This window comes from Saccopteryx bilineata, chromosome 1 (genome assembly GCF_036850765.1).
Source record: "Saccopteryx bilineata isolate mSacBil1 chromosome 1, mSacBil1_pri_phased_curated, whole genome shotgun sequence".
NCBI lineage: Eukaryota > Metazoa > Chordata > Mammalia > Chiroptera > Emballonuridae > Saccopteryx > Saccopteryx bilineata.
The window spans coordinates 214,014,428-214,030,309 of record NC_089490.1 but is presented as its reverse complement, the minus strand read 5'-3'; the positions used below and the strand labels follow the sequence as shown (position 1 = coordinate 214,030,309).

At 45.3% G+C, this 15,882-nt stretch overlaps 1 protein-coding gene across 1 annotated transcript in view; it reads right to left on the bottom strand.

The window, feature by feature from the left end:
* KCNK1 (potassium two pore domain channel subfamily K member 1) overlaps window positions 1–9,126 on the bottom strand; it is an 80,452-nt gene extending 71,326 nt beyond the window's left edge. The window contains exon 1 of the mRNA XM_066235281.1: window positions 8,671–9,126. Coding sequence (XP_066091378.1) covers window positions 8,671–9,025 — 355 coding nt within the window. The 5' untranslated portion in view covers window positions 9,026–9,126. The remainder of the gene's footprint in view (window positions 1–8,670) is intronic.
* Window positions 9,127–15,882: the final 6,756 nt, after the last annotated feature.

Below are 15,882 nucleotides of genomic sequence, written 5' to 3'. Positions count from 1 at the left end.
CAGGCCTTTCATAATATTAAATTAGAAAACAATATGGTGTGAGTAGGTGGTGGTGCAGTGGATAAAGTGTCGACCTGAGTTGCTGAGGACCCAGGTTTAAAACCCCAAGATCGCTGGCTTGAGTGCAGGCTCTCCACCTTAAGCATGGAGTCATAGGCTTGAGCAAGGGATCACAGACATGACCCTATGAAGTTCACTGGCTTGAGCCCAAAGGTCACTGGCTTGAGCTCAAGGTCACTGGCTTAAGCCTCCCAGTCAAGGTACATATGAGAAGCAATCAGTGACAACTAAAAGTGCTACAACTACAAGTTGATGTTTCTCATCTCATCTCTCTCCCTTCCTGTCTGTCTGTTACTGTCTCTACCTCTGTTTCTGTCTCTGCCTCCCACTCTCTCTGATGCACATGCTAAAATGAAAAAAAAAAAAAACAAAAAAAAAAACAATGATAGTTTAGATGTTCTTTTTTAGACCAGAAGTTGAAGTAGTTGAAATTCTTGTTAACTGTGCTCATCAAATGGCAACTGAGCCCGTAGAATTCCTACTCTCATCCTGGAATAGCGTTTCCCTCTTCTCCACTTATGGATTATGTCTCCTTCCACCAAGTGCAGGCATCACCCCTCTGCCACCTTAGGCCTCTGCAGTCAGAGAGATGACACATGTGATGTAACCTGAAATCAGATCACACTGTCAGCAGCCTCATGACATCGCAGTATGTAAGCCTGCCTTGTGTAGATCCTGGAGCACCCAGAGGAACCTCAAATTTAAGTAGCCCACGACCATCAGTTCACTTGAGACCCTGTGCCCAAAACTGCTTCTTCCCTGGCCTTCCCTCTGTCTCAACACTGCCAGGGGCTCACACTGCCTGGGGGTCATTCTTGCCTACTATTTTTCTCACACCTCACATCTACTCTATCCACAAATCCTATTGGTTCTTCTACCAACATATCTGCAATCTGACCACTATCACCACCTACTTCACCAAACAGGCCTTGTCTGGGTTACTGTAACAGCACCCTTTTAGGGCTTCTGCTTCTTCCCTTTTCCTCCAACACCAGCCAGCATGAACCTGTTAGAACAACCGGTCAGTTCGTACCACCCCCGTGCTCAGACTCTCCCATGTTTCCTCCTCACTCAGAGAAAAGCCAAGTGCTTTGCAGTGGCCTGTGACACCCTTCACACCTGCTCCTTCACTCCTCCTTGACTTCATCACTCCCCCTCAATCTTAGCTCCAGACACAATGGGTTTCTGCTGTACCCCCAAAAACGAGGACTTTGTTCTAGAACACAGGCCCCAGACAGTAGAATGCCAACTTTTCAGTAATGATTTTTAAAATTTCCTTGTCAAAGACCACAATCCTGGACCCCTCCACACCCTAAGCACACACTCATTGAATAGATGCTTCATACCTTCTTGTCCCTTTTTGCTACAGGACGTTTCTCCTTAGCAATTATCCCCAAATAGTGTCCTGTGCGTTTTATTTAGTTACCATGTTTACTGTACTTCCCTCGCTCTACTAGATGGATGTACGTCCAAGAAGACAAGATCCCTAAGTGCTAGCGCATTATCAGGTGGAACTAACGCTCAGTAAACACTTGCTGGAGACTGCAGGCTTTTATTTCACAAGGCTAGTCAACCTGAGCCACAGTAGCCAATGCAAACAGAATCTGATCTGGGATCAAGGACATAGTCACCAATTAAAAACCACTATCCATGTCTAACATCTCTCAACCAATCTCTTTAATGTAAGAATTGACTGTTTTACAGATTCAAGAAAGGAAAGTAGCAGACAAGCACTCTGGTATGATTCATGCTCAGGGAGAGAACCATGGCCTCCCTCGGTATCCCCATTTCCCCCATTACCCTTTCTTCAATCTGACCTCAAGTTGGGATACTATCCTGCAGTGACAGAGCAGCCACCAGCACTGAGGTCAAGGAATCCTCCCAGAATGATCAAAAAAAGAGCACAAACTAAGTCCAGGAGATAAAACCATCAAGGAAGTCGAAACCCCAAAGACACCTGCTTTTCAATGGAGACAACCTTCCTCTCCCGCCAGTAACAGCAGTGTGAACACAGCACAGTCAATGGACAAATCTTACTGAATGAGTATTTCATGGAGTTGGCTACAACTGGGGTTGGTTGACACCCCTTAAGAATCAATTCTCAATTCTAGCACAGTGCACTCCAACTATGCCAGAGAGCTCGTGAGCTCTGTCCCTGAAACAAACCTGTAGTAAGTTGACCTAAGAGAACACATTGTTATGTGTGCAAACAATTGAATATCAACAATTTCACATGCTTCAATCCCACAGTCCAAAAAGCAGTGCTACCCAACAACTGGCTCTCAAAGGCACTCGATTTCCTACCAGGTTACTGGAAAAATCAAAGCTTGTATTCTCGACCAGGCTAATAGATATGTCATAAAAGCAAATGCTTGATTTCTTTCTATAGTAATTTATAATAGTAACAGTATGCCATAAAATAGGCATAGATAACAGCAAAGTTATAATTTTGATAAAATACCTTCGAAGTACTAAAAAACTGATGTTTAATAGACAGGTATGAGCTCATAAATTAAACACTAATTTCTACTCTCTTTGACTATTCACAGACAATTATTATAATTTGAGGACACCAATTATTATACTATTCTAAAACGATGTCCTATTCAAGCATATGAAAGTGTTCGTCATAACTGTAAAGACCTAAAAAATTCTGTTTCTTGTATTCCTATATTTGTTTTTCTTGTTTGTGCTTATATAACTATGAAACATAAATAACTGAGTACTTCTGTATTAGTTTGCTAGGGAAGCCATGAGGAAGCACCGCAGACTGGGTGAGCCAATCAAAAGAAATTCATTTTCTCATAGTTCTGGTTTCTGAAGTCCAAAACCAAGGTGTCAGTAGGTTCAATTTCTTTAGGAACCTCTCTCCTTCACTTGCCAATGGCTACCTTCTCATTGTGTGCTCATCGTAATTTCTCTAGTGACTCTATTTCTTTACAGTCCTGTTTTAAAGTAATTATGTTAGGACTTCAACATAGGAATTTTGGGGAGACACAATTCAGCCCACAACCACCTCCTACCTACACCATGATCCCATGCAAAGCTCAAGCTCTTAAATTTGGACACCAGATCAAATCAAGGCCATGTCACTTCTACCTCTGTGGCCCAGGCAGAGAAGTTGCTCAACCTGCGCTTCAGAGTCAGACTCTGTGGAGCGAGGACAGTGACATCCTCCCTCATTAATCCTTTGTAACACACATATACATTACCCAGCACATGAAAGTGCTGTTTGTTTTTTAAAATATCATTTTATTTTTCTGATTTTTAAAGTTATTTGTCTTTTCATTATCTTTTTTTCAGTTACATCTATCTGCAGCTTCCTTCTTCAATCTGTGAGGGGCATCAGAACTCCTAATTACACTCTTTACAATTAAATGTAAGAGCTCACAACTGAGACCCAAGGCTGTCCTGAGAATCAAGAGCATAAACTTCAGGTCTCTCTTCTGGCTGATTGAGTTTGTGTGAGTGTTTTTGGTAGAATTTCTTTTCTCACTGTCATTTCTGTTCCGGAGATATTATTTACTGCACATTTCAGATAAGGTAATACCAATGTGAAGCTTAGGTTTGACACAATTAAAAGGGGGGGAGGACAGCGTCATCTATCTGACCTGAAACTAGTGACGTCTTATAATAAACATGCACATATTTTGGACGTGGGTAGAAGCACATAGTTTGAACGTTGTGTAACCCTTGTAAAGAAGCAGGAGGACATTTGAGACACTAAAGAGTCTCACAGAACATTTTCCAAAAGGAAGTAATACAGAACTCCTCTTGCTCTAAGCTCCTTCCAAATGTCATTCTAAAGCAGGGGTCAACCAACCTTTTTCTGTAAAGGGAGAGAGAGACAGTATTCTAGGGGTTCTGGCCACACAGTTTCTGTCACAACTACTCAACCTTACAACTGGAGCAGGAAAGCTGTGCACCAACAACATTTTGTCATGGACCCTGAAATCTGGTTTTCATACAATTTTAACGTGATAGAAAATATTATTTTTCTTTTGACATATTTTCCCAGCCATTGGAAATTATAAAAACCATCCTTAGCTCAGGCTGCACAAAAACTGGTGGTGGGATGGCTTTGGCCAGGAGCACAGTTTGCCCACCCCATTCTAGTTGAAGCTCTATAAATATTTGTTATTGGTAAGAATGTATTTCTCCTACTGAAATAATTTAAAACCAAGAATCAATCCAGCATCTCCATTACCACTTCCTACCCTCTCCAACGTGGTAGGAGTGCCCAGTCTGACTAAGTCAAAGCCAGTGTAAAGCAAGCTAAATTAAGTTCCTTTCCTGAGCACTCTAAATAATAGTTTCAAAACATCTCTTCATAAACAGGAACAAAGCTGCATCTTAACAAAAGGCACCATGCATTCAAGTGACAGAAACAGCGACCTAGGTGTTCGGTGGACCTTCTACATCTACAGAGCAGCAAAAGACAGTGGCAGCTTCCTGTTCAAAATCATACAAAAACTGCATTTTACCCAGTATCCTTCACCATGATGTAGTCTTGCTTAGGGGGATAAATAAAAAAGTGGACAGTAAAATGACATGACTGTTCTTAATAATGAATAGGATCATATAAAATTTAGTAGCCAATTTTATATGGCTACTAAAAGTAACTTTAATTAAAATTACTTCTTACTTCCCAAGTGTCACCTAGACATTATTTCCTTAATCCTTGAAGAAAATCACACTATAAAAGTGACGTGGCCCTGGACAGTGGCTCAGTGGATAGAGTGTTGTCCGGCATATGGATATTCCAGGTTCAATCCCCAGTCAGAGCACACATGAGATGTGACCATCTGCTTCTCTCCATTCTCTTTCTCTTCCCCTTTGCATCCAGTCTCAGTTGATTTGAAAATCAGTTCCAGATGGGAGTTGATGGGCGGATCCCAGTCCGGGTGCATGCGGGAATCTATCTCCCCTCCTCTTACTTAAATAAATAAATGAATAAAATAAAAGTGACATGGAAAATACTTCAGTTCATAACACCTTTTATTTTTACACAGCACCTCCCTCTGAAAAAGTCAGAGTGGGCTGGGCTGCAAATTCTTCTAATGCCATCATCAAGAAGAAATAGGGATGCCAGACCAGGTGGTGGCGCAGTGGATGGAGCGTGGGACTGGGATGCAGAGGACCCAGTTTCAATACCCTGAGGTCACCGGCTTGAGCGCAGGATCATCTGGTTTGAGCAAGGCTCACCAGCTTGGACCCAAAGTTGCTGCTTGAGCAAGGGGTTACTCAGTCTGCTGAAGGCCCACGGTCAAGGCACATATGAGAAAGCAATCAATGAACAACTAAGGTGTTGCAACAAAAAACTGATGATTGATGCTTCTTATCTCTCTCCGTTCCTGTCTGTCTGTCCCTATCTATCCCTCTCTCTGACTCTCGCTCTGTCTCTGTAAAAAAAAAAAAAAAAAAAAAAAAAAGAAGAAGAAGAAATAGGGAGATATTAAATTTTTGCTAGAAATAATTCAGCATCCTTGGCAGAGCAGAGAAGGAAGAGAACATCGCTGAATTACCAATCTAAGACTTCTTTCAAATATACCATGAAGACTACCACATTCCTTTCCAGATAATATATTTTTAGAAAGGAAATGCATTTTCTTTACTCTAAAAATCAGCCAATTTGCTGCCACAAAATAGTGTTTTGATACTATATGGAACATCAAGTGAGTAACAGGTCAGTACAAAAGCAGTTGAAGAGTATGTACTTCTTGGGTTGAGAAATTTCTAAGAGAATGCATTCATGCTTCTGTATAACACTGGTGACCTCCAAGGACAGCACCTTTGTAATGCTCACTCTTTCTATTCTGGGCAAGATAAGGGTTGACTGTACTGATTGAGTGACAATTATCTCAGAGGATTTGCCATCAATACAGCTAAGAGTTTACACACACACACATACTCACACACAAACACAACTACAGCATGTTTAATATTTTCTTGAAAGAGAAGCATGAACTCTAAGTTTCAGTTCATTTGTGTTATCTGGTACCTTTCCAGATAATATATTTTTAGAAATGAAATGCATTTTCTTTACTCTAAAAATCAGCTAATCCGCTGCCACAAAATAGTGTTTTGATACTATACGGAACATCAAGTGAGTAACAACAGGTCAGTACAAAACCAGTTGAAGAGTATGTTTGATAAGGAATAGATTCTAAATTCTGTTAGATTTCTATTTGATTCTAAGTTTTTATTTATTCATTTTGGAGGGAAGAGAGAGAGAGAGAGAGAGAGAGAGATATGAAAGGGGGGATGAGAGGAAAGCATCAACTCCCATATGTGCCTTTACTGGGCAAGCCTAGGGTTTCAAAATGGTGACTTCAGTATTCCAGGATGATGCCTTATCCACTGTACCACCACAGGTCAGGCTAGACCTCTATTTGAATTAGCAAATTTGCCAGGCATGTGGTGGTGCAGTGGATAAAGCATAGACCAGAATGCAGAGATTGCCAGTTCGAAACTCTGGGCTTGCATGGTCAGGCACATATGAGAAGCAACTATTACAAGATAAAGTTTTCTACCCCCCCCTTCCTTCTCTCTCTTCTTTCTAAAAATCAATCAATAAAAAATATTTTAAAAATTAGCAAATTCAACTCTATTCTATCAATGACAAAAATTCCTCGATTTGCTAATTTTCCAAACCAAGAGGCACCGTTTTCATCTAGTTCATCCTTAAATGCCCCTTGCACTGATTTCTGCACTAATTTCCTAAATGAACTCTTGTTTTGCATGAATACAGACTTTCTCAGGCACTACAATGCACTCTGAATACCAATACCATCCATACTTTTTTTTAAACAGAGCTGCAGTTAAAAAGAAAAAAAGGAATAAGAGGAAATCTAGAAAATAATTCTCCCTTCAAGATGTAAACCAGTAGTTTTGACATTTAATTAGGAGTGTATGGTGTTGAGATTATACATGAACTGCACCAGTGAAGAGAAGAAATCCCACACAGGAACAGCAGATATATTTTCCTTGTAATCTTATTCCAGTTCTATCTTTAAAATACCATTTAAAGAGTACTAAAAATTATCATAATTCTTCACAATGTTTACCCAAAACTGTGACCCAGCAGAAACACTTCTGCAAGAGAATGGATGATTCACAGTTTAGCACAAACATACCCAAAGGACAGGCTGGGGGACTGGAGTGATGGGGACCAGAGGTGGTACAGACCATGGAAGCCGGACTGGTAGCAGGAAAACCAAAGAGTCACCTCTCAAAGCTATAAAGTAAGATAACAGTTCTGCCTCTTTTAGGGCTACCTTTAACACTGCTCTAAAAATATCACAATACAAGCTAGACTTCTGATTTATTTCAGGATTAATGAACATCATTCAGTCATTCATCCCAGACTTCTGCATCATTGTTTTACAGAATCAGGGGATAATGAACTAGCATTCATTACCAACTAATTACCAGTCAGCTGGGGTGAGCCCAAGGGTATTAAACAAATAAACCCTAGGAGGTGGAAAGAGGTGGAGTGAAGGAAAAGTTGAAATACAAAGTTGATTCTTCCATCAAGGAAAAGGGGGCGGGGTATAAAGAGTTCCTGGCAGGGAGATCACAAGGCCCAAATTCCAGGACTTCTCTGGTAGCTAGGAAGTGTGCAACCTTGTGCAAGCCAAAATGGATCGCCCACAGATCTAATCTCCACAAAAATGATGGGACTGCGCTGAACGCTCTTTGAGACACTTTCCAGGTTCCACAGAGCAACTTATGTAGAATATCTCCAAGCATGTGTACGTGCCTCACGTAGCTGATGGGAACACCCAGCCTTCATTCATCTCCTCTGTCACAGTAACGCTGCCCTGGGGCACCCGGGGGGGCTGGCAGGGTCACCCCGGACTCATCTCCTCTTGCTAGGTGCTAGGTGAGTAGGCGAGTGAAAAGTCCTTCTAGTTTAAGGGTGAAAACACGCTAAAGTTGAAAAACTGCTGAATCAGGGTGCCCCATTTTGCCAGATCTACGGCATTCCCTCACCCCTCCTCCTACTCTGAAAAACCAGACCGACCTGTGCACTCAGAGGTCACTGGCAAGGAGCAGAATGATGTCACTCAGTTGCCCCTAAAACCATACCCAAGGCAGAAAAGAGCCAAAATGCCGGTGTATCATCAAATGGGAAGGCACCCTCCACAAGGTGACCCTTCAACGCGTTCTCCTCCGACTGTGCAGCCTGGGCCCGTGGGATGGGTCAGGAGTAAGGTGCTCCCACTTGCAACGCGGAGTTTCCAGCATCCCCTGGCCTCGCCGCACCGTGCCCGAGATGCTGTAGATTCCAACGGGACGGCTGGGTACCCAGAAAAAAGGCATAGCCCATGAAGCCCCTCTAATCACCCAGGCCGAAGGCTTTAGAGACCCCTTCCCAAGAATTATGGGCGGCAACAACCAAGTCATGTTCTCAGGCCACCTCGCGGACTTCCGGCTCCACGGAGCCCGCCCTTGGCGCGTATCCAGTGGAGGCGTCCGGGAAGGGCCGGCAGCCGGGCTGGAAGGGCCAGGGTGGCTGCGGTGGGGGTCAGGGAGGAGGGTCAGGGTGGCCGCGGGGAAGGGGGTTGGCAGGGTGGCCGCAGTGGCCTGGGGGACATCGGATCCTACCAGTGGTGGAGAGCACGGTGCTGGCGAAGAAGAGCGCGGAGGTGAAGTCCCAGTTCCAGTTTCCCGAGGCGTTGCTGAGCACCGACACGCCGTAGTTGCTGGCTTCCAGCACGCGGCCCAGGAACTGCTCGAGCTGCGGCTCCGAAAGGCACTCGTGCTCTTCCAGGAAGCGCCGCTTCAGCTTGCGCAGCTCCTGGCGCAGCAGGTCCTCGTAGGGCAGCTCCACCGACGAGAAGACCACGGCGCCGAAAACCAGGTAGAGCAGGTAGCCGAGCACCAGGAAGCCGAAGCACCAGGCCGAACGGTGCCGCTCCACCAGGCGCACGCACGAGCTGCCAGCCAGGGACTGCAGCATCTTCCCGCCTCCGGAGCCCAAGCCAGAGCCGCGCCGCACGCCAGCCCAGCGGCTCTGCGCCGCCCCCGCGCCCGCAGCTCCCTCCTGGCTGCTCCTCCCCGCTGCTCCCCCCCCCCCCCCCCCCCCCCCCCCCCGCAGCACCCGCACCGCCTGCGATTGGCTCGCTCTGGGTTTTCTTCCTTCTTTTCCAGCTTCCTTTAGTATTCAAAGCGGCGATGATGTGGCGCTGACGTTATCCCGGCTCAGGTAACCCGAGAGTCCCTGGGGACCGCGCACATACTTGGCCAGATCGCGGGGCTGGGAGGGTGGCCCCGCTGCAGGCTCCTCCTGCTCCCACTGGTTCAGTAACTGAACTGGAGCGGCCGCGCTGTATTTGTGTGTGTCCACGCTCATGTGTGTGTCTATGTGAATGTGCACACAAGTGTGTGAAACTGAGAGTGTTTCTGTGTTTGTGTGTGTGTGTGTGTGTACACGCTTAAAGAGAGTGTGTGCACACGCTGTTGTTCATACTTCTGAGCTAGGTGCTACCTGTCCAACCCTTGGTCCCAGGTACACCGGCTTTCCCACTGACTTCCTCCTCAAAGTCAGTATTGTTAAATAGCACTGGGGCACTTTCCCTTCTGTCTCATTGGCCCAAAGGTTAAGGAGTGTTGTACCAACCAAGATGGGAATGATTCCAGTCTCAGGCACTTTGGCGTCTTGCCAGAACTCTCCTCTCACTCTCCTGCTCCTTCCAAAAGGGACCTGAGAGTAAAGGCTAGTTCTGGAAAAGTCCTGTTTCTGAGCTCTAAGTCTTTGAAACATGAAGAGTGAAAAAGGCCCCAGCATGATAACTACCAGAAGAAACTGAGCTTTACCAAGTGGGGTGTTTTTTTTTAAGGGGAGGAGGGTCAGTGAGCCACTTTATTGTGGGTGACAGTGAAAATTGGTGCATCTTTTATGGAAAGCCAATCTAACAATATGTTTCAATAGCCTGGAAAGAGTTTATATACTCTGTGTGATACATCCTAAGAAAAAGTCATCAGAGAGACACAGGCACAGATTTATAAACAAGACTCTTCATAAACAATATATATGTATATTACACATGTAAAATATACATGTGTGTATTATATATACATACATATGTATAAAATAATGAAGAATTCGACACAATCAAAATGTTCCAAAATAGGAGAATGGTTAATAAATTATGGTATCTCTACAGCAAGGATACCATGTGTAAGGTCCGTGGGCAATGGGGGAAGGTCATGTGAGGAACCAGACCCAGGAACTTTGGCTGGAACTGCCCATACCCATGCGTGCCAAAACAAACTTCCCAGGAATCCTTTGGAAAAGAGCTACCGTCTGCCAGCCAATGAAATTTCACCACCTCATATGAGCTCAACCGCCCTAACAACCCTTTAAATTTCCCCCACAAGGATTTCTCCATGCGACTTCTCTGGCCCCTGTCCTCCAAGAATAGAGAACATTGTTGGGGAAGCACTGTACTAAATAAAGCTTTTGCTATTCCACACTTCGTGGCTATGCCCTTCCTTCTTCTTTGGCAGGGAAAAATACCTTACATTTGGTGCCAAAACCCGGGAGGAGTTGAAGTCCACAAGGACCGCTTCTCTTCCCTTCCCTTCCGAGAAAGAACTAGGACCTCTGACCTTCCACCCACTTCGGCACATGGTGTGGTAAGTCCTCTTCCTCCAGCCTCCCCTCAGTTCTTTCCACCAAGACTCCCTGCCCATAATCGCAGCTGCACCAGGGACCTCTTTTCCGTTCCGAGTGTGTGTGTGCCCTTGAAGACGTTCTGGGCATATCCACTCTACCTAACTGTCTGATAGCCAGAGCTTAAGTTGTGAGATGCCAATTCTCATATCTGACTACCCTGAGGACTGAGGGCAGCCATGGGAAGCACAGGAATCTAAACCTGACTCAAAAACACTCCTGAAGTGCCTTATCCAAAATCTCTCCCTCCCTAAAGAAGAAGAAACTGATCTTCTCCACTGTGGCCAGGCCACAGAACCCACTAGATAACCAGACCAGGTGGCCTCCTGAAGGGACTTTCCATTTTAACATCCTCACCAATTTAACTATTGCCAAAAGAACTGGGAACTGGTTAGAGATTCCTTACATTCAGGGCTTCTAGTATTTGTGCTCCCATCCTAATCTCTGTGCTGCCTGTTCTATGGTGCAGGCCCTTTTTTGGCCAGAGAAACCCCACCTAAACCCCCCACTTCAAATCTTTCCTCTTTTGTGGACCCCCAACTCTCTTCCCCTCCTGCACCACTCCCTCCATCCTATCAGGCTCCTCCCCTCCCTTCACTGAATCCTATTTCTCATTCACCTGCAAATATCAGTCCCTCTTTCTCCTCCCCTGCCTGCCAGGGGCCCCTCCCTTCTCCACTGTGTTCTTAAGCCCCTCCCCCATCAGGTCCTCCTCCTCCTGCCATTGGCCCTCACGCCAGTTTGCAGGGTTTCTGACCCCACGGCCGAGCTCCCATCTTCTTGCCGGAAGGCCTGGCCCTGTCCTGCCTCTGGCTCCAGCATTTCTGGCCAGATCTGGATGCTGGGCTCCCCAGGAGCCCCCCCTCCTCTTATTCTCACCCCAAATCCCTATCCGAGATGTGTGAACATGGCATTTAAAGTTTTTAATAATCACGACTAGTAGAAAAAAGCTGAGGATGATCACTGGGCCCGCATGCAGCAGAAGGTATAACTCTAAACCCAGGCTCTTGTGGCAGCCCTAAGGCCGGCAGAGCAGCAGGGGCAAGGCATGGAAGGTGCTCCACCTAAGTCCAGGCCACAAAGAGGATCCCCACCAGGAGCTTGCTTTAAATGTGGCAAGGAGGGTCACTGGTCCCAGCAGTGCCCCTGCCACGGCTGCCCACTAAGCCCTGCCCTAGCTGCAAGCAGCCTGGTCACTGGCAGAGCAATTGCCCCTTTTGGGCAACAGGCTCGTTCTCAGCAACTCTATTTGGAGGAAAAGCCACTCAGATGGGAGGCCAAGCCAGTCAGATGGGCCCATTGCTCAAACTCCTAGGCCTCATGGATGACTGACACAGCCCGGACTCAGAGACCCCCCCATGACCCTTGCCGAGCCCCAGGTAATGCTGCAGGTAGTGGGTAAGTCCATCTCATTTCTTGTGGACATGGAGACTACCTTCTCTGTTTTGCCATCACACTCTGGACCTCTAGTTCCCTCACAGGTCTCGGTTATGAAAATGGATGAGACCCCTACTTTTTTCCTTCGCATGCCACCCTGACAAGCAGTTTAAAAGGAATCCCCTTTTCATACTCGTTCTTAGTTATGCCATCGTGCCCTGTACCCCTCCTGGGTCAGGACATTCTATAAAGTCTTGGAGCCACTATCCAGCTGACAACATCTTCCTCACTACCAAGGGCTCCCCTATAATCAATACTACCCTCATTTCTAACCATGTCTCTCACCTCAAGCTTGTCCCCATACAGGACTGCTGACAGTCAGAACCACTGGGCCCTACCCGTCTTTGGCTCACTAAAAGGTTGGGCCCTGCAGACCCTCCTGTTGCTCCTGTCCCTCCCACCAGAAACCTGCTGCCAGAATAAGCTAAAGCAGGGAGTAGTGCTGTTTCATGAGACTGGCCCGATGGAAGAAAACATCAAGGTCCTCAACTGCCTGCAAGAGAAACTGCGCAGGAATCTCTCCTACTACAACCCACTTAACTCCTGGTGGCAACCACCCATTTTTACCTGGACTGCCCCTATCCTAAATCCTCTTCTAATTATCAGTATATTACTCATATTTGCTCCTCTTTCTTTTAAAATTCTTACAGGACCACATCCGTAGAGTTTCTTGAGTCACGGTCAAACAGATGTTCCTCATAACTCCCCTCAAAGCCACCACTGACCTTACCTCCACACAACGCCCCTAACCAGCAGGAAGTAGCCAGATGAATAGCGGTGCCCCATCTAACAAAAAAGGTCAGAATGTAAGGTCAGTGGGTAATGGGGGAAGGTCATGTGAGGAATCAGGCCCGGGAACTTCGGCTGGAACCACCCACACCTGTGTGCTCCAAAACAAACTTCCCAGGAGTCCTTTGGAAAAAAGCGACTGTCTGCCAGCCAGTGAAATTTCACGACCTCATATTAGCTTGACCGCCCTAACGACCCTTTAAATTTCCCCCATGTGGATTTCTCCATGCGACTTCTCTGGCCCTTGTTCCCCAGGACCAGAAAACATCGTCCCGGAAGCGCTGTACTAAAGAAAGCTTTTGCTATTTGTGGCTATGCCCTTCTTTCTTCCTTGGCGGGAAAAACACCTTATACCATGCAACTATTAAAGATGTGGTTAAGACTACTGAAGCGTAAACAATCTTATTTATAGAACATATAAAATCTCATGTACAGAGTCTCAAATTTGTAAAATAGAACTGTCTTTGCCTGATAGATTGGCTGCATGGAAATAAAACAGCTCCTTACAGTTGTCTTTGAGTAACAATAGATATATAGGTGACTTATTTTTTGTGTATTTTTATGTTTTTCAGATTTTCAACAGTAAGTATATATTTTTATCATAATCCAGAAAAAAGCATTAAAAATAAATGAGACTGAATTGTAGAATCATTTAGTGCAACTATTTTGTTGAATTCTAAAAAAAAAAAAAACCCCACTATATTTTGCATTTATTTAGAAATTCTCATCAGTGATTTTTCACATTCAGTAAATAACCTTATCTTCAGCTTCACTCAGAAGATTGAAGCCAGCCTTTCACTTTACTTTTTTGTACTTTAGAGTCTCTTCACCACTAATCCATTCTTTCCTTGCCTCTTAAAAGCACCTCCTTTTTCCCAAGATGGATCCATTAACCCACATCTTCCTCCCGTCCCTTGGTCGGGTACTCTCCCCTCAACAGCCAGTCTTTCATGACTTGAATTCCTCCTTCTTTGCCAGCTTTTTTCTCTCTACATAAAAGTTCACTTCAAGGCTGCATCATGCTTCAGGGTCCTTCTCTGCAATGCACATTATAACTCTGTCCTCCTCTCCCATCCTTCTTCATCTTTGCATGTCTGACATGTTGCTGAGGCCACCTCCTCCAGGTTCTGCTTTTCACAGCCTTTCCTGCTGTCTCATTGCTTCCCTGATCATTTGCTTTGCTGTCTTGGTTAGTCTGTTTTGGATAGCCCCTGTCTCATCTCCAACTGTGATGCAGCACCTACCCTTCAGGGCTTGGTTTAAATGCCATACCTCATCCACAACACCTCTGATGCCCCTAGGGGATGTGAGTACTTCCTCTTCCCAAACCACATTGCCCTTTGAATACCAGTTTTGTGGGGTATGTGCGGTTAACAGCCACATGCAAAGCTGTGGTTTTATCATCATGACTCATATATGACAGCTCTACATGGTTGCAAAGTCTTTGACCACTCTCCCCCAGCAGAAGGTGGGGTTTGTGTCTGCTACCCTTGAAACTCTGTCCTTGTGGCTGCTTCAGTCAACATAGTGCATCAGAAATGACACTTGGTGATTTTAAGGGCAGACATAGAAGAAAGCCAGCAGCTTCTCACCTTGTTCACTGTCATGCCTCTCTTGAAGCCTGAGTCACTACTGAGATCTCTGGTTACCTTGAAGTGATCAGGTAATCTGCACTGCTACGTGCAGGTGTGCCAGGTGACAGCTCCAGCTGACCATCCCTACTGAGGCACCGGACATCTTCATCCTTCCAGACCAGGTTTCCCATCTGCTGAATACCATCCAGGGACCTCTACCAGTGCCACCTGGGATGGAAGAATCTCCCAGCTGACCACCACTTGAGTGCTGAGATATAAGATGCTGTTGTTTTCAGCCATTACATTTAAGGTCGCTTTTCAGGCAGCAATAAATAACTGGAACTGCGTGCATCTGGATGGTGCTGAACTTTAAAAATCATCAGTAGATGTTTTCTACAGAAGAATTTGCCATTCTTTCTCACATTTCACTGCTCTTGGGCAGAAATACCAAATACTTTAAAATCCTGTTACCAGTAGACTTCAGATAGAAGCTGTGAACTCCACGTGAGTGTCAGATAGGAACCTAGGTTGTCCCCTGCAGGGTGACATCTTGAGGTGGGGTAGGCTGAGAGTTTGAGGGCCTCTGGCTCTCAGAGTTGACAGGAGTCTCCACTGTTGGAAGTGGGCTGACTCACTTTTGTTCCTAGCCTACTTCTCTGGGCAGTTAGCAATCTTAGCAACATTAGGATTTTTTTCTTCTGTTGAAACATTTACCCCACGTGATTCCTATGTACCACACTGCTGACTAGCTACTTCCCCCTTAGCCTCCTCCAGGGGGCCCTATGAGCTGGAGCGGACATCCCTGCCACTCCACCCTAATATGCCAAAGGCTATCCCAATCATTTCTCAGAAAACATGGAATTATGTAAGTCTGTAGTGATTCACAAGAACCCAGGTGAGGGGAGAGGCAGTATGGTATCAGACAGGGGCTGCTTTCTATATTCATGTTCTCATTAATTGACACATTTGGAGACAGGTGACCAAGCTTTGTGAAAAACCAGCCTTGCACTTGGCACAGAGCCTTGCAAGTTAATATGACACAGATCTAATGATGTAACTGATTACTGTTGTGCTATATGATAATTAGGCATAAATGGCAAAGTTCATGTGAATGAGCTTAATTAACAGGGTGAGATATGAGAATAGTTTGTAGAGATTATAGTTGAGAAAGACCCACTTGGGATCACAAAGTAAAATTCACAAAAGCAGGAATTCAAAAGGTATTTGTGTACATATGTTCATAGCAGCATTTTTCATAGTAGCCAAGGGATAGAGGTAAGCCAAGTGTCAATCAATGGATGAGAAAAATGTAGTACATACTTACAATGGAATATTTTTCAA